Raw genomic sequence first — 18,952 nt, 5'->3', positions numbered from 1 at the left:
TAGTTCAGAGTCTCAGCCTTTCCTTTTTGTGCCCACATGGGCACCCTTCCACGGGGGTGAGTCCCCTGGTTTCCTCAGCTGTAAACAGAGGACGAACCCCCACCAAGATACACAGAAAGCGCTTAGCTGGACACTCCATCACACGGGGGATGTTCTCCCTCTGAGCCTCGCTTTCCCCCACCGAGACATGGGGGGCAGCATCCCCCAAGGCTTCCTGGGGTTGCTGGGAACTGCCTGGCACACACCGGTGGTCCCAACGGTCGGCCCCTGTGGACCGGCCGGCCCCCTGCATGCCGGGCTTCTGTGCATCGTCCGCTGGAGGCCGTGGGCCCCCCCCGGGGCTGCCCTTACCTGTGCTGTGAGCTGGATGGGCTGGGACAGGGTGAGCTGTGGGGTCCCGGGGGGCTGGCTGGCAGGCTGTGGTGGCGGCAGGTCGCCTCCCCCAGAGGAGGCCGGGGGCTGCGAGGTCGAGGAGGAGGCAGAGGAGGAGGAGGAGGAAGAGGAGGAGGAGGTGGAGGAGGCGGCGGCAGCGGCCGCGGCGGCATTGGACTGCTGCACGGCTGCGGCCAGGAGCTGGGCCTGGGCTTGCTGCAGGAGGAGCTGCTGCTGAGCCGGCATCAGCGCCGTGAGCTGCGGGGGTGGGGGGTGGGGGGCAGGCGGCAGGGGGGGTGGGGTGCCGGGGGAGGGGTGTGGGGAGGAGCAGAGAAGGCAGAGAGGGGTTAGTGCCTGAGCCAAGCAGGTTAGGGCACAAGTCTTGCAGGACGACTGAGGGGGACAGGAGGCAGGCGCGAGAGCGCGGCCGCAGTCCTAGCGGGACACCCCATGCCACCGGTCCTGTAACAGGTGGGGGTGGCTGGTCTCTGCCCATGTGCCCGTGCTTCCCCAAGTACTTACCCCGGCTAGCTGGCTGCCTGTCAACATGAGTTGGGCCTGGGGCAGATGCGGCTGGGCTGGCTGGGGGGGCGGGGGTGCTGCGGGGGCTGAGTCGCCACTGGGGTCTTCAGCCTTGATCTGGGGGGGAGAGAGGCAGGGTCCGGGACCCCAGAATGTTAAGTGGAGGCCAGAGAGAATGCCCACCTGTGAACCAAAGAGAGGGCACGTGTGTGGCAACAGCAGCCCGGGGCCGGCCGGCAGAGGAGGAGTGGACCGGGGTATAGAGGCAAGACCCTGTACTGACCGGCCGGGGGTCTTAGGCCACCTTTCTGGCCTCAGTGTCCTCAGCAATCACATAAGGCTAACACACTCCCTGCACCCAAACCCCCTACAGGAAGAGGATCACCTTTGGGGAGCAGTTTTCCCCTCTGGGGGGTCAGCTTCCCCATCTGTAAAATGGGAAATGTGCCAGCAGGGGACTCGGAACATCAAAGGGCAGAGTTCTGGGTCCCACACCCCTCATCTGCATTAGCTACAGGTGCATCTCTTTTTTTTTTTTTTTAATTTTTTTTTTCAACGTTTATTTATTTTTGGGACAGAGAGAGACAGAACATGAACGGGGGAGGGGCAGAGAGAGAGGGAGACACAGAATCGGAAACAGGCTCCAGGCTCTGAGCCATCAGCCCAGAGCCCGACGCGGGGCTCGAACTCACGGACCGCAAGATCGTGACCTGGCTGAAGTCGGACGCTTAACCGACTGCGCCACCCAGGCGCCCCTACAGGTGCATCTCTTATTAATGGAGTAAGACTTCGCTGGAAGAAAGGGTCTCAGGTTATTAAAAAAAAAATCACCACCTTAGAACATGGGTCTGGAATTCAAACGAGTGTGGAAACAGGCAGACAGTGCAAATGGGTGACCCGGGCAGATGAGGATGGGGTACGCTGGCAGGGTGTGCAGCCCTCCCGAAGGAGAAGCTTGCCCAGCTCCCACTCTGCTCCCACCAATCACTCATTTTAAAATCGAGAACAAAAGCACAGGGTGCCTGGGTGGCTCAGGGGGTTGAGCGTCTGACTCCCGATTTCGGCTCAGGTCATGATCCCATCGGTACTCTGCTGTTGTGCAGAGCCTGCTTGGGATTCTCTCTCTCTCTCTCTCTCTCTCTCTCTCTCTGCGCCCCTCCCCCCTGCTTGTTCTCTCTCTCTAAAATAAAAATAGATAGATAGATAGATAGATAGATAGATAAATAAAAAATAAATAAAAAAAAAAAAAAAAAAAAAAACCTAAAAACAAACCAAAATCGCTGGCAAGACCAGCAAAGCACATATGAGGGCCAGATGTGGCCCAGATGCTGCCACCGTTCAGCCTCCACCCCAGAAGTCCACTGAGCCCCTCCTTCATCTCGGTGTGGGATGTGGATGCCTCTCGCATCAAACTCATAGGACAGACTGACACAGTCCTGGCCTTCCTCCTCTCCTAGACAGAAAGCCAGACCACGGTGGACTTGCCTGATTGGGCTGTTGGTAAAGGACGTGTGGGGGTAGGAGGAGGTATGCCTTGAAGAATCACACACTCAGGCCCAGAGGGGACACCGGGCTGAAAGGATGATCCCTAATCCTTCAGCCCGATGGCCCAGCACCATTTTGCAAAAGGGAGTCCAGAGAGAGAAAGCAACCGCTGCGAGGTGACCCAACAGCTTGGCAGGGGTGTGGCATTTGGAATGCAGACTGAGACAGACAGAGGTCGGGGAAAAGGCCAAATAACAGAGGGTGAGTGGAGTGTCCCAGGGTATGGATACAAACGTCAGGAAGTTTAAGGGGCGCCGAGATGCATCAAACCACCATGAGCGTTAGAAGCCAGGCCAGTGGCCGTCCCCGGCAGGGAATCAAGGGCCTCTGGAAGTCTGGTCATGTTCTGCTTCTTGATCTGGTGCTGGCTGCATGGGTGTTCAGTTTGTGAAAATCCACAGAGCCATACATTGAAGATCTCTGTGTATGTCACATTTTAATTAAATGTTAAAAAAAAAAAAACCAAAAAAAAAAAACAAAAAAAACCCTCACCAACATGGTCAGAATATTGGTCCTCTTTCAGGTTTCTTTCATTCATTCCTTCTGGTTCTCTTGAGAAAGTCTCCATTAGGTGCTAGGATGGCTCTAAGGCCTTGTCCCCAGCATGACTCATCTCCCTTTTTAAGGAAAGAAGGAAAGCCCTCAGGCTTACACCTGACAGGCAAGAGTCTCTGGGTACATTTTAATAATCATTGTATTGGGCACCTGGCTGGCTCAGTCAAAAGACACTGAGTCTTGATCTTGGGGTCATGAGTTCAAGCCCCACATTGAGCGTGGATATTACTTAAAAAAAAAAATCACTGGGGTCCTGGAGGGCTCAGTCGGTTAAGCATCCGACTTCGGCTCAGGTCATGATCTCACTGTCTGTGGGTTCAAGCCTCGCGTTGGGCTCTGTACTGACAGCCCAGAGCCTGGAGCCTGCTTTGGATTCTGTGTCTCCCTCTCTCTCTGCCCCTCCTTTGCTCACGCTCTGTCTGTCTCTCAAAAATAAATAAACATAAAAAAAAAAATTTTTTTAATCACTGTATTTATTTCCATGGCAAGTGATTCTGGTTTTCCATTCATGAAATTTCCGCTAAAAAAAATGTATTTCAGCTGTTGAAAAAGCAAGCCAGTTCATGAGCTGAAAATTGTTGAAGCTGATTGATGGGTACCTGGGGGTTATTTTCATGCTACTCTTTTTTTTTTCCTCCTTTGTTATCTGCTTCACATTTTCCATAATAAAATATTTTTTTTAATGAAGCCAATTAACAAAATTGTGATGTAAGTAATGGTACACAGTGGTGTATGGATGTGTCTGAAATCGTGATGGGAGCACATGAATCACTGAAGTTGGGGAAAGACTAAGACAGAAGAGGCCGAGTGAGATGGAGAACAGGACGTAGTGTGGACAGAGGCCTGGAGTCAGAGGCCAAAGCCCTCTCTGCCTCGGGCTTTCTCCGGGAACCAGGGTCCAGGCTGGGGAAGAGCAGTGAGAATCCTTCCTTCCCAGGGCCCCACTGGTTTCCCCACGGAGAAGCAGGGCTGCGGTGGGACTAGGAGAGGCTGCAAAAAATGCAGCTGGGGAAGGAGAGGGTGGGGGTAATGGACATATGCTCTGCTCCAAGAGCTAAGGCCAGAACTGTGCCCGAGATCAGAGGGAAGGAGGCCAGAGCCAGACCCCTTCTCCCCTGGGCCCTGTCCAACTCACTCAGCACGAGATACCCACCCACAAAGCTGCACCCGGGGCCCCAGAGCCCATCCAATCTGATAGCCCCCATGTTAGAGAAAAGGAAACTGAGAAGCCCAGCGGTGGTGGGGGGTGGGCAGTGATTTTCCCATGGTCACAGAGTAGCTCTCGGCTCCCAATGCCATCCCTCTGCTGCCTTTGGCCAGGGTCAGCAGTCCTTCCGAGGACCACCCGGCGCGTGCCCTACATGCTGCCTTCAGGCCTCTGGACCTGCAGCTGCCTCCACCAGGCTGGAGCGTGGAGACCTGGGCCCCAGACACCTCAGAAAGCCCAACGATGCCCAGCAGCAGGCAGGGCCCCATGTGGATTAGGGATCTGTTCTGTCTGGCCACGTCCAGATACCCCATCATCCTTAGCCATTCTTACTGGGTCTGCCCCCCCCCCCTTACCCTCCTCCATTGGCTGGCCCCTGAATGTGTGTGTTGGGGGGCTGGGGTGGGGCAGGCCCCTGTCAGGGAAGTTGGGATGGGGGCGGGGCCTCAGCTTCCTGTTGTTCATCGCCCTGGGGCTCTGGGGGGGATTTCCCTGGCCACCCCCACCCCCCCAGGGAAGGGGAAGGAGCCTGGGTGAGTCACAGGCCTGGGGCGGGAGCCTGAGTGTGAGAAGGAGCCAGAGGAGCCTTGTCACCGAGTTATTGGGGCTCCGTGCCCTTCAGGCCCCAGGCCCACAAAGGTGCGTGGCACCCCATCCCCGATACCAACCACCACCCAACAGGACACCCTCCCGGTTCCCCCATCCTGGCGGTTCTGATAGGTGCTTACCTTGGTGCTGGGGCCAGTTGGGGACACGGAGAATGGGGAGGTCTTATTCTGAGGGTTCTGTGAAGAAAAAGTTGGGTTAGGGGAATGGGACGAATGAGATGAAGCAGCTTCTGACACCCCGCCCCTCGCCCACAGGGGCCACCTCTGTTCCCTCCTCCCCCACCCCACCCCTCCTGCCCATCCACTCCCTCCGGACCTGATGGTTAGTGTCTGGTCCATTTCTTTCAGTGTCTGCAACAAGAGGGAAAGAGTGAGGTGTCACCTGTGCCCCCCACATCCCCGCAGCTCCCCCACCATGCGGGGCTTCTGCTCTCCCCACCCACCTGTGTGCTCTGCCGGGGAGTCCAGACCTTGCTTCTCGGCCTCCAGGGGCTTAGACATTCTTATTTCTGGGGACAGAAGAGGCATGTAAGTGGGGTGAGAGGGGGGAAGCCAGGAGGGCTCTCGGGGCCCCCCCTCCAGCACCACCCCAGCCTCTCCCCAAATCCCCCGCACCCCCTGCCACCTTGCAAGTGCCTCTTTGAGGAGGCATGCCCTCCTTACTGGGCCTCTGCCCTCCTCTGGCAGGACAAGAAAGGGCCTTCAGGCCTTGGGGGTCTTGCCTGATCCTTTTCACCCCTGCAGAAGGTGGCACAGGGAGGGCCACCTCCCGTGAGGCCTGGGGCGGGGTGGGAGGTAGCCGGTGGTCGTGAGAAGGCTTCGGTGCCCAGGAGGAGGTGGGTGATGTTCCACAGGAGCGAGTCAACCTTGGGCCTCCTCCCGAGGCGCGCCCGTCCTGCCTCACCAGGTTTCGGGTGAGACATGTTTTCCACTCTGAGTGGGGCCTGGGGGTGTGAAGGACTGCAGCGTCCCCAAAGGAGTGAGTCTTCTGATCTCTGCCCCTCCTCCAGCCCACAACGTTCCCGTCCACACCTCACTCCCACCCGGCCTCCCGCTCCTGGCCTCCCTTCTCGCATTCGGCACACGGGGCCCAGCAGCCCCATTCTGACCTCTGAACTCCGACTGACTCCAACTGCATCCAGCTCTGCCCCTGACCTGGTCCTTGGACTTAATCCTAGGCCTCATCTGGACTTCAGCCTTGAATCCCAACTGCACACCCCAATCCAGCCTGGGTGTCCCACTGTACAAATGCAATCCCATTCTACAGTCCCATAAACCCAGGAAATGACAGGAGGTGACAGGCAGCAAGCTAGCACCGGGGACAGAAAGCAATGGAGGCAAAGCGATGCTCTGTTCTCACAACACTCTGATGCTGGCAATGGAAAGGTGATCGTTTACCAGTGCTAAGCACAGTGTGAAGGATGATTCAGGGCTCACAGTAACAGTTGGTGCTGATATTACCCCCATTTTATAGACGAGGAAAGTGAGGGCCCAAGAGCCCAGTGAGACAGCAGAGGCGCCCTGACTGGACACCTGTCTGCATGACTCCAGGGTTCACGCTTCTAATCAGGACTGCTATGGTCTACTGGACCCCCCCCCCACCCCGCCAACACCCCACTGTGACTTCCGCCCACCTCATCTCCAGCTGTCACCCCTATTCAAGTTCACCCTGACTGACACTGACTGGAAACCCAACCCGGGTAGACCCTACATAAACCTGGGCTTCTGCCCTATCCGTTCTCGATCCCCTTACGCATCCTGAATCCCAACTCCTATCCCGATGGTCCGAGTCCTTCATCTGACCTTGACTCCCAGCTTGACCTCAGACCTTTCTCCTGACCCTGAATCTGACTAGCAGGTCTCCCCCACAACTCACTCCACATCCCTGCCTTAAAACACGATGCCACCCTATCAAAGGGGCTGTCCAACTCAAGTGGGTTCTGCACCCAAGGTATTTTAAAAAGGCCAGCTACAGTAGCTAGGACATCCTCAGCAACTGAAAAAAAAAAATGTCCAGGAATTTTGCAATTGAGGGTTACTTGACATGAAACGCTGCTCGGCTTTAAAATTCCTGATTGGGGCACCTGGGTGGCGCAGTCGGTTAAGCGTCCGACTTCAGCCAGGTCACGATCTTGCGGTCCGTGAGTTCGAGCCCCGCGTCGGGCTCTGGGCTGATGGCTCAGAGCCTGGAGCCTGTTTCCGATTCTGTGTCTCCCTCTCTCTCTGCCCCTCCCCCGTTCATGCTCTGTCTCTGTCTGTCCCAAAAATAAGTAAACGTTGAAAAAAAAAAATTAATAAAAAAAAAATAAATAAAATAAAATAAAATAAAATTCCTGATTAAAAAGCCAGGTCACACACTGCTGGTGGGAGTGTAAATCGATATAAGCACAATTCAGGAAAGCTGGGGAGGTGCCCCCCCCCCAGGACCCAGCACATCCACTCCCGAGTGTCCATGTGAGAGAGAGGGTCATCCTGCCCACCAGGCCCATGGGCACATGTACCCAGCAACCCTTTCGAAATGACCCCAAACTGGCAACAACCCAAGGGCCCGTCAGTAGATCAACACAATGTGGTATGCCCATACAACGAAACACTCCACTGCAAGAGAAAGAACACGCTCCTGAATCACACGCACTGCTGAATCTTGCAGGCATGACACCAAGGAAAAGACATCAGACACAAAAGCAGACAGACAGTAGGATTCCAGTTACGGGAAGCTCAGAAAACAGGCCAGATGATATCAGGTGACCAAGGTCAGATTATGGGTACCTTTGGGGGGATGCTGACGGGGAAAGGGTGTGGGGAAGTCTGCAGAGGGTTGGAAATGTTCCGTATCATGATCTGTCGGGTGGCTCTGTGGTTCTATCTATACATATGTAAAAATTCATCAAGCTGCACCCTTAAAATTCGAGCACTTTATTGTATGTATGTTTTCACACACACACACACACACACACACACAAATTAAAAGCTAAAACAAACAAACAAACAAACGAGTACACAGTCCTACTAAGGCATAGGTTGGTGAAGGAGGTGTGGGGAACAGGTGCCCAGGATGCCACGGGAGCTCAGGTCCTATTTCCAGGCACTAGGAGGGGCATGAGTGGATAATGATCTTGAGAGACACAGGAGGACACAGCAGGTGCTGGTGCCAGGCGTGGAGACCCCACTCCTGACTCTGAGATATCAAAGGCAGAGGTCCAGCCTAACCCTGCCTCTAAATGGCCCTGAACTTGGCCCAGCTCCAGGCAACTGCTAATGCTAGCGTGGTCCGGCATCCCACCCCGTCTAGCATCCCTGAAACCCCTGCCCCAACCCCCTTTCCTGGCCCCTCCTTCCAACTAGTGTCGTCCATCTTTCCCCAGAGAGATCCTGCCTACAACCTGGCCCTGAACCTTTCCACAGCTCCCTATCTCCTCAAGAAAAGCCCAGATAGGGTCTTTAAAGAGGTAATTAAGTTAAATGAGACCATTAGGGTGGGCCTTAATCCAATATGACTGGTGTCCTCATGAGAAGTAGATATTGGGACACAGATGCACAGGAAAAAGACCATGTGAGGACACAGGGAGAAGATGGGCATCCCAAGCCAAGGAGAGAGGCCTCAGAGGAAACCAACCCCACTGACACCTTGACCTTGGACTTTCAGCTTCCAGATTTCAAGAAAATGAATTTCTGTTGTTTAAGCCACCCCATCTGCAGTACCCCATTATGGTAGCCCTGGGAAAATGATACAGCCTCCCACGGTCATGCCCTCCCACTGTCCTAGCCCTGAGCCCACAGGGCTGTGACCTTCTGTGTCTTAGTCCTTTCCCACCAGACCAGAGGGCAGGCAGGCCGGGTCTGACTCACTGCTGGGTCCCTGGCATCACCCAGCTTAGAAGAATGGGTTATAAATCTTGGCCGAACGTCCCTCCCTGCACCTCTCTCTCTTACTTGTTCCTGCCTCTGTTCTGTTGTCCCTCTGCCATTTAACACATTTCCTGAGGCCTTGGTGTGGGCTGGTCCCTCTGCCTGGAAGGCTGTTCCTCACTCTGGCCACCTGGCGACCTCCTACTCATCCTTCAGGACCCTGAACAGGTTCTGTCGTCTATGGCGGTGGCTCCCTCCGCCCTGGCTCCTGCTGGCCCAGCGTCTCCCCTTGTGACTGTCCTAGAGGCTGTAGCCATCTGGGCCCCAACAGGTCTCCCCCATCAGACTGGGAACCCCTTGAGGGCAGGTCTGACTCATCTTGGGGTCCCCAACACTGCCCAGCCCAGGACGTGCAGGTCGAGTGAACAAGGGGGGCCCGAGGCCCTGATCTCCCCCATCGCTCCAGGCTTTTGGCTCTGCTCTTCCCCCACCTGGTGACCTTTTCTTCTCTAAGAGCAAACCCCTGCTCCTCTTTAAGGTCCCAGCTCACACGTCACCTCCTCTGTGAGGTCCTCCATGCCTCCTCAGGTGGTTGGTGTCTCTTGTCTGAGAACCCCGTGCCCCTAACACACCCTGACTCCCTGGGCAATGGCCTCACCTTGCCCCAAACTGTGAACTCCTTAGAGCCCAGGCTGGTGTCATAACAACACTAATGCATGCAAGAATCTCCGACAGGCCAGGACCCAATCCTGACCCAGACAAGCCTTTCTCCCTGCTGCCACCTGCCACCTTGACCTTGAGCCCCAATCCCCAAGCAACTCCCACCTAAACCTTTAAGGTAACATCTCCTCTGCAGGGACAGTGGCTGAAGAGGCAAAGATGGCTTAAGGAGAAATCTCCACCACTCTGTTTCCATAGTTGTCCCTAATTCTTCCCCGACCCTGACTCCCACACAGCCGGGCACCCCCACGGCATTTGGCTGGGCTGACGGCAAAATGGCCAGTGTCGCCCTTCACCCAAGCCTGTCTCGCTTTTCTTTCCTCCCCCATCAGAGCCCAATCTGAGAAAAGGGTTTCATAGAATCATCCCCACCAAGCATGAATAGGGGACTCCATTTCCACCACAGATCCAAAGCCAAATGATGCCTTAACACTCTAGGACACTGGCAATCCCCTTAAGAGGCCCGCTGAGGCGCCCATCCTACAGGCTATCAGCCTCGGCCCAGGCCCCTCTCTCCTGGCTCTGGAGAAATACTGACGCCTATTCCCACTCAGACACTCTGCTTTCACTGGGACAAGGTAAGACCGGGGCATCTGGATTTTGAAAAGCCCCCACCGCCACCGCCACCGCCACCGCCACCTCCACCAGGTGATTCTAATATGCTCCAGCTCCCTGCACCTTCCAAAATCCATCTCAAAGCCTCATTCACACAGAAAGGCTGCTTGGTTATATGGCCATAGCCACCCCTCCCTTCTCTCATCCCTGGCAGTGTGTAACTCTTTAGAGGACCAGGCAGGAAAAAGCGATGCAGAATCCTAGCGGGCCCCTTGAATCCTACCATCCTGGGGTCAGACACACCCAGGGCTACCCACACCCTTGGGGTCACACTCGCTTGCCCCACTGCCTCAGGCCTGGGACTCTGGGTCCCCTCCGCCCTCCCCACCCCTCCCTTACCCCTCCCTCTCCGGACTTTCACTTCTCCTCTGCATTTCCCCCAGCCGGTTTTAGCAGACTTGGGCCAGCTTCTCGTTAGCACTTACCGAAAATGGGGCTAAATATAGAGGGCCCAAGGGCTGCCCCTCACCCCTCCTGGCCCCTCTTGGCCTGTCCCCTGGGTCTCCTGCCTTCACAGCCGGCTTCAATCAAGGCTGTGGCCTGGGAGCCCCTGTGGGCAGGGTTTGCGCTGCCGGGAACCTCTGTGGGCCCAGCTGGCCCAGTCCCTGCCTCCGTAGAAGCAGCACCGCACCTCCCCCCCCACCCCCACCCCATGTCTGTCCCCGAGCGAGCGGCCTCAAGGGAGTGAACACTTCTGAGCTGTCAGGAGGGAAGGATGGAGATACAGGCAGCAGACACAACAAGAGAGGTGGCCCCACAGCTGTGCCACGGAACACACACACCACAGCCTCAGCCAGGCAGGGCCCCAGACAAGGATAGAGATCATGCAGACACACACAGGGACAGGTGTGCAGAGATCCTGGGTTGGGATGTTTGTAGAGAAGACATATGCCCAGACACAATGACATGGGTAGATATGCAAAACACACACCCAGACATGCGCATGCACACCTGCGTTTACATACACACACACACACACACACACACACACACACACACACAAACACCCAGAGTTACTCAGATACACACAGACGTGCACACACTCATACATCCAGAGTCACTCACAGACAGATACACAGATAGACACATAGACACACACAGGTGTGCATACATATCCATACCCAGGTCACTCAGACAGACATACACACATACGTGTAGACACTCACATGCCTAGAATCAGCTCATCCTGGGAGATGGCCAGGGGGGACTCCCAAACCCTGAGCTCAGGCAGGCCAAGTGATCTGGCCAAGGCCACGCAGTGTATTCATTCATGTCCAGGCAGGGAACCCAGGCGGGCCTCCCAGGCAGGGCAGTTCTGTGAGAGATCCCAAGTAGGGGGTCTAACTCAGTACCTAGCACACACGAGGCCCCCATTCAACCCCAGACAGGGAGGAGTCAGTGGTGGAGCAGAGCTCGGAGCTCTGCATCTACACTGCACGTGCACCCACACATATACATAATTGCACATAGAGTCACCCCGATAAATAATCATGTGCCATCCTGCAAGTTGTCTTCCCTCCGCGTCAACCCCCTCCCTCACCTCCTTTGCCTTGCTCATACCCACTCATCCTTCACATCTCAGCCCAGACATCCCCTCCTCCAGGAAGCCCTCTCTGACACCCCACTGGCCCAGCTGGGCAAGTCTTCTGGGCTCCCACAGTTCCCCGTGCCTCCGACCCCTCTGCCTGTGCTCCCTCCGCTTTCTGGCAACAGGTCCATCTCTCCCACTGGGAACTCCAGGAGGACAGACCTGCTTCCGTTGTGTTTCCAACACCCAACACGAAAGTGCTCAATAAATACACGTTGCTGAAGGGCCACAGGGATACCTGCACATACACTGATGCGCGTAGGATGGCACATGCCAAATCAAGACCCATCCCCACGGACACTCGCAAATGTGACACAAGCCGACAGTCATGCTTACATGGCCGCAAATGAAACAATCACCAAGTACGGACGCTTGCTGTGGTCCAGGCACCGTGTTAAGCATTTACACGTATTACCTCGTTTAACTCTCCCGTCAGCACTGCTGAGAGAGATAGCTATCATTATGCAGAGATAGACACATTTCACCAAAGGAGCCAACAAATACAAATCACCTTGTAGGGTGCCCGGCACACAACATTCACTCAGTCAGCTGACACATAATACATTTTTGCGTGGTGATAAGTGCCATAAAGAAAAGACAGAGCAGGGCAAGGGGTCCGACAATGGTGGGATTGGTTGCCAAGTCAGACGGGGAGATCAGGGAAGGCCTCCCTGAGGAGGTGATATCTGGACAAATGAAGTGAGGCAGTGAGCCAAGAGGTCATTGCCAAGGCTAGCCCACAGTGCCACACACAACAGACCCTCACACACAGACACATGAGTCACACTCAGAGGACTCAGAACCACCACTCACATATACACGCACAGAAACGCACAGACCAAAAGCCCTGCAGCTCAGTGTTCCCAGCCCTCACCCACTGGTCCTGCTTAGAAGAGCCTGCTACCAACACTGGGCTCCATCCTCCCTCCCCTAGAGCCCTCAGAACACTGCAGCGGAGATAGGTGGGGGGGAGGACAGAAGCCCCCAGGTGTCTGGAGTGGAAGGGAAGGGGACAGAAGAGCTGAGGGCGGGGACCCAGGGTGGGAGCGGGGGAGCTGTTGAGGTACCGAGCGAAAGTGCAGAGGAGACGGCTAAGGAGGAAGGGCAGGGCCGGCAGCGGGTGCTGGCCCCAGGCCCCTTACCTGGAGCCCCCATGCTGGAGTGAACCGTGCTGCCCGCCCCGCAGGGCTGGGGGAACAACTGTGTCATCTCCCCGCCCTCTCTGGGGGCCAAGCCCTCTCAGCCGGAAGTCACCCAGGGAGGAAACCACAGGGTCCGCCCCCTTCAGAAGGGAAAATACTCTGGCCCCAAGGCCCACCTCAGGAGGCGGTGGACCCCAAATCATGTGTGTGTTGGGGCAGTGGGCGTAGTGGGGTGGAGGGCAACAGGCTGGAGGAGCTGAATCCTCCCACTGGGTCTCCAGGAGGTTCCTGCAACAGCTGCCCCAGCCCTTCAGCGGCCTCCACCAGGGCAAACACATCTGGAACAGGGCATGTGGGTCTGGGAGAAAGGGTGGGCCCATAACAACAACAACAACAACAACAACAACAACAACAACAACAACAACACTAAACCCTGGCTAGAAGTTTTTTGGGGTCTTTCCCAATGCCAGACTTGACAGGTGCACCTGACAGGCATCATCTCTTGAGATGATCACTATTTGCCCCATTTTACAGACGAAAAGATTGAGGACCTGAGAGCTGAGGTGGCTTCCCCAAGGGCCCAGAGCCAAGAAGCATTGAAGCCAAGAAGCACAGCAAGTGACGTTCGCGGTGGGTGTCCCGCAAGGCTGTGGAAAGGGAGGTACCCAGCCACGCACCTGTCCGCAGGTGAGGCGTCCGTCCGCTGAGAAGGAAGCGGTGCCCTGGGACAGTGGCTGTGAGGGCGAAGGGGAGGGGCCGCTTGGCCCAGAGTGGCAAGATGTCCACTAGGGGCAAATGCGGGCGCCCCAGGCGGTTTGGGCGAGGGGAGCCCCGGGTCCCCTGACAGACTGACTGCCCGCTGGCCCTTCACGGAACTGCGCTCCCGGCCCAGCATTTCCCTCCGCGCCCGCCAGAGGGCGGCAGCGCCCAGCCAATAGGCCGGAGGGAGGGGCCGGCTGCGGAGGAGGAAGCCCCTCCCTCCGCTCCCCTCCCCGCCCCCCCACCCCCACCCCTGCGCGCACACCTGCGAGGGTCACACAAAGGCGCAGGACTCCCAGCGCACGGCGGCGCAGACAAAGGCGCGGCCGAGCCCGCTGCCCTCTTCCTCTTCCCCGCGCCCGGTCCGAGGCTGTCAGGCCACCTGGCGCCTCCAAACAGGCCGCCTGTCCGCCGGGGGCCCCGCGAGACTCGCCGCGCCCCACGCTGGAGGAGAACTCCCAAGCCACACGCGCACACGGACGCTTGGACTCACCCAAACGTATACATACACTCAAGTATTTCTACACATGAGCCCCGGCACTTCACACACATGTGTCCACGCGCAGACACACGGGAACCCTCCTCTGTGTGCCTAGGCTCCCTACCCAACATCCCTAACTCTTGTGTACAGAAACCCCTGGGCACCCTCCTGTGGGCACGAGGGCATATCTACACATGTGTGCTCAGGCACGCCTCCTGGCCACGTGTGCCCACATTCACACCCATGCACACTAACTCGGGATATATAACACACAGGCAGACCTTCCCCGGTGCCCTTCCTTCTGCACACAGGCCCTGTGCATCCAGACACACCCAAGCGGGCAGGCCCACTCAAGGGTAATGACCAGTGTTTTTCACATCTGTACACAGAGGGGCCAGTTCCCAACTACCGACACTCCACAACACCCCGTATCGTAAAGACCGTTTCGCTGAGGAGATCCACAGACCACACGACATCAACCCAGCTTCAACTCAGACCTCCTGCCTCCTGGTCCACCCCTCTCTGTCTTTCAGATGCAGGGTTTCTGTGCACAAGGGCCTTCCCGATAGCGGTCTGGCGGCAGTGGGGTACCGGAGCCTCATCTTGAAGCTGCATTTGCACAGCAGGTTTTGTTTGGATTTGGGATTTATGTCTTGAGGAGGTTGGAAATGAGGTCATAAGGACATTATGGGGGGCCAAAACCTCACCAAGCCACCCCCATACTCCGCCACGGACACAGTCAATGTCATCGATGTCAGGTACGTGCTTTCTGGACATGACTGGGTGTCAGCCCCTTATGGTGAGCACGAAAAGAAGCACCACCCATTTTGGGCACTGCCTTCCCAGGTCTGTAGCTGAGTGGGGGAGCCAGGAAAGGGCTCAAGCACTCCCCCCTTGGGATGAAATCGCCCTACCCCTCTTGCCTCCCAGGCTGACTGAGTCCCTGACTTGGAGTCAGGGAGTCCAATGAGAATGGGTCTGAGACGTCTGCCTGGTGGGAGAGGACAGAGGGGCAGCGTTTGGGCCCACTGGGTGGGGAGGCCCTGGCAGCCAGGAATGGGAGGCCCAGGCAGGGCAGATAGTGGCCTCTCGGCCAGAGAAGAGGCCTCCAGCCATGTTGAGCGAGGCAGGCAGGGTGTGGGAGCTGGGGAGCAGTGGGGGGCCTCTCGGGGTGCAGGGAGCCTGGGAGGGAGGCAGCGCAGGGGAGGCCAGGCTGGGCTCAGGGCTGAGCGGTAATTAAAGGAGACGTAGGGGGCTCCCCAGGGCCAGCGGGGCTGGTAACTGACACGCGGGCCCCATTGCTCTGCTCATATTTCTCACCGGATCGATACGTTTGACTCCCGACAAGACAATAATCGCTTGTACGCGGCCGGCGAGTCGATCAAATACATTATTAGAGCGAGGTCCCCCGGGGGCCCGGCGGGGAGTGGTAGGGGGGGAGCAGCCAGCCCACCGGGGACAGCAGAGCGGGATTCTTCACCCCTCAGGGCCCCCAGCCATGGCCTCTTCCTCTCTGTCGCCCCTGGGGACCCTCTCTGTGGCTTGGTTCCCTGGCTTCTTTCGGGATTCCCGCTGTCTCTGGCGACCTCTCTACTCAGCCCCCAACACATCCCTGCTCTGCATGGGGACCCAAGGGGTCTTTCTCCACAAGTGCTGCCTCATCTGTAGGGCTCAGCGTGTGGGAGCTCAGAGAGGCCCCTCCGACCCCCAGCTTAGCAGGAAACAGGGAGACTGGGTTGCAGGCCACACTGAGTCAACAGCTGGGCCGGGAGAGGAACTGGTGATTCATTGACACCAACCTTCCTCTGCATCTCAGCACATCGGCCTTCAAAAGAGACCAGGCCAGGGCAGCCTCTGGGGGCAGGGGGGTGTCAGGCAAAGCTGGCTTAGGGACCCAAACACATAGGAAAACAAGATGAGGAGTGGCAGACAGACACAGAGACAGAGGGGTGTTTGGCTAGTCCTGCTGCAGGGTCATGCCATCCTCCAGTGCACCCCAGCTACTCTCAGACCAAACCTAGCTTTGGTCTGCCCTGGGCACTGCTTGCCCACCTCTTCCCCCACCTTCCTGGTTTCTGGGCTTGAGCCTTCATTTCCTGTTCACCCTTGGCCTTGCCCTCAAAACTGCTTCTCCAGTGCCCCTAAGTCAAGGTCAAGCTGCAGCCACCCTATGATCTGCTTAGGAGCACCTAGCATCCAGGGACTTAAAATATTTCTCCTTTGCTGCCTTCATCATCATCATCATCATCATCATCATCATCAATCATCATTGCCAACAGCAGCAGCAACAGTATCACTGTCTATTCTGTGCTACTTGAGCCAATACAGCGGTTCCCATCTTCACGACAATCTGAGGAAGTAAGGTCTATTATCATCCCCATTTTACTGATGAATTGGAGCTCAGAGAGGTGAAGTCACTTGCCACACGTCACACAGCGTGTGAGTGGTAGAGTCAGGAATCAAACCCAGACCTGTCCTCCTCACAAACAACATGGCAGCAAACAACACAGCCATTCCAGGAGCGGAAGGGAGGCACGATTGGCTGGTACAGACTGAACAAGGAAGATATAGGAGACAAGGCGGGGAGGCAGGGCCACACCCCAGGGCCTTGCAGGCCAGGTGAGCATTTTGGATTTTACTGCAAGCACAGTGAGATGCCACTGAGGGGGTCTTGAGCAGGGAAGTGATGTGGCTCTGTAAATGTTTTTGTGGATGATTCGGGCTGCTGTGGGAGGTCGGCCGTGGGGAAATGGGTGGTGCCCACATGAGGTGGAGGGGATAATGGCTGGGACCAGCGTGGTGGCAGTGGGGGAGGAAAGGAACAGGTGTCCCTAGAAGCAATTTTGAGAGTAGACCCCACGAAATTGGTGATTTGCTGAAGGTGGGGTGTGGGGGGGGAGGAGGGAGGAGTCAAGAATGAAACCCAGGAGCACAGGAGTACCTTTCCTACCGCAGAAAGGTTGGAGAGGAGGCAGAGCTCAAGCTGGGATGAGAAAGATTTGGCCAGGGCACCATACGTGCCTTAGCTGGATTTGATGTTGTAGGTGGGAGACTTTTGAGCAAGAATAGTGTGTGTAAGAGAGATCCACAGCATGAGGACAGGCTAGCGGTGGAATCTAGAGGTAGGATTAACAGAGAGGAGGCTGGGACAAAGACCCAGATGACAGGGAGGCTGAGGCCATGAGGGTCCACTTTCACATGAGATTCTACAGGACTCTAGTGGGCCTGCAAGTGGAAGACTGGGCAAGTGCCTGGGTCACAGATGGATAGTGGGAGGGAAGATGCTCAGGTCAGTGCTGGGGACAAGATCAGGAAGCAGCATCTCGGAAGCAGTAAGTCCATGGACTGAGAAGTCAGCAGATGCTTAATAAATTCACATCGACACAACATTTCTTGTCGCACCACCTCCAGCCTCCTGACACCAATTTCCCAAACCTGCTGGAATTCCCAGGAGTTCACCTCAACTGAGAAGGAATTGAGAAGCACTGCGATATGACTTAAAGAAGATACAAGTCACAAGACCAAGCAGATCCCCATTCTAACCTGGCCATTTGGTGGCCTAGGGCAGCCCCTGGCACACTCTGGGCCTCAGTTTCCCCATCTCTAGGTGGGAGGTGTGCTGAAGGAGCTCGCAAAAGCTTCTTCCAGCTCTAACATTCTGTGCTTGAAAGAAACAAGAATGGGGGCGCCTGGGTGGCGCAGTCGGTTGAGCGTCCGACTTCAGCCAGGTCACGATCTCGCGGTCCGGGAGTTCGAGCCCCGCGTCGGGCTCTGGGCTGATGGCTCGGAGCCTGGAGCCTGTTTCCGATTCTGTGTCTCCCTCTCTCTCTGCCCCTCGCCCGTTCATGCTCTGTCTCTCTCTGTCCCAAAAATAAATAAACGTTGAAAAAAAAATAAAAAAAAGAAAGAAAGAAACAAGAATGGGCAAGATAGTCTGATGGATCAATTAGCTACACAACAAATATAGGAAGAGAGAGGGAATGTATTGCAGCTTATTCTAAGAAGGACCTAGTTGACTATACTCAGGATTTCACTGACTCCTTGCCTTTTATCAGGGACTTTTGTTATCCCCATTTTAAAGAAATCAGGGAAAGTGAGGGCCACAGTCACAGCTAGGCCGGGGCACACCCACAGGCTCCCTGATCCCAAAGCCTGTGCCTAAACTGCTGTGCTGAGCTCACTGCTCCTCCTCTTGGCTTGCATATGTCTCTCAGATTGTAGGTCCCCTGAGAACAGGGTCCTTGGCATCCATCAACACCTATCCACCAGGGCTTCCAAGGAAGCTAAAGAAACAGGTGCCTGGCCCTGGGCCTTCCCCTGACAAGGCACCGCCCTTGACCCAGGAGCCCACCCCCACCCCCATGCTGTCCACACCAATCCAGCCCAGACTTCCCACTCTTCCAGCATGACCGCAGGTGGGAAGCCACTGACAGTCCCACGTGCAGGGAGGGAGCTGTCCAAAGGCTGAAGCACAAAGGCCATCGTCCTTGGTCCAGGAGCCCTCCAATAACTCCCCTCTGCCCCTCAGACAAGCCTGGTCCCTGCACCATCAAGGCCTCCAGGGCCCTGAAAGACTTCACCTCTCCCCATGGAGAGCACTGCACCCCAGCCACACTGGAAGAAGCCAAGTCTGTCCCCACCTTGGGGCCTTTGACCTTGCTGACCCCTCCCCTAGAATGCTGTTCCCATCTCTTTCCATTCCTCTTGTCCCTGAGAACTCAACTCAAAGGCTGCCTCCTCCGAGGGGCCCTCCCTTACTCTGTCTGCCTTCCATCACCTGGTTCCATTTTCATTGTAGCACTCTCTAGAACTCAATTACTGTCAACTTGTTTTACTGTCTGGTTACCCCTGTGAAATGTAAGCTCTCTGAAAGCAGGTGTCTTTTTTTTTTTTTTTTTTTTTTTTGTCTTGTTCACTGTAACATTCCCAACACCTGAGATAGTGCCTGTCACACAGTAGGTGCTCCAACTTTCTCTGTTGAATGAGTAA

General features: G+C 56.1%; 1 protein-coding gene across 12 annotated transcripts in view; it reads right to left on the bottom strand.

Annotated features, from left to right (window-relative positions):
* The window catches only part of POU2F2 (POU class 2 homeobox 2), a 77,160-nt gene that overhangs the window by 21,980 nt on the left and 36,228 nt on the right, over positions 1–18,952 (bottom strand). For 2 of the 12 annotated variants that reach the window (XM_040457208.1, XM_040457209.1), the window contains exons 1-6: positions 12,724–12,813; positions 5,253–5,318; positions 5,126–5,160; positions 4,930–4,986; positions 895–1,011; positions 352–630 (exon numbers count right to left, since the gene is read on the bottom strand). In XM_040457208.1, coding sequence (XP_040313142.1) covers positions 352–630; positions 895–1,011; positions 4,930–4,986; positions 5,126–5,160; positions 5,253–5,318; positions 12,724–12,790 — 621 coding nt within the window. In that variant the 5' untranslated portion in view covers positions 12,791–12,813. Of the gene's footprint in view, positions 1–351; positions 631–894; positions 1,012–4,929; positions 4,987–5,125; positions 5,161–5,252; positions 5,319–11,159; positions 11,412–12,723; positions 12,814–13,400; positions 13,426–18,952 lie in introns of those variants that run through there. The other 10 variants (XM_040457216.1, XM_040457217.1, XM_040457214.1 and 7 more) reach the window with 7 other exon arrangements.

The sequence above is a fragment of the Herpailurus yagouaroundi genome, unplaced genomic scaffold, assembly GCF_014898765.1.
Source record: "Herpailurus yagouaroundi ecotype Mexico unplaced genomic scaffold, PumYag 220, whole genome shotgun sequence".
Taxonomy (NCBI): domain Eukaryota; kingdom Metazoa; phylum Chordata; class Mammalia; order Carnivora; family Felidae; genus Herpailurus; species Herpailurus yagouaroundi.
The sequence above is the reverse complement of the archived record's forward strand: the minus strand, read 5'-3'. Positions and strand labels throughout refer to the sequence as shown.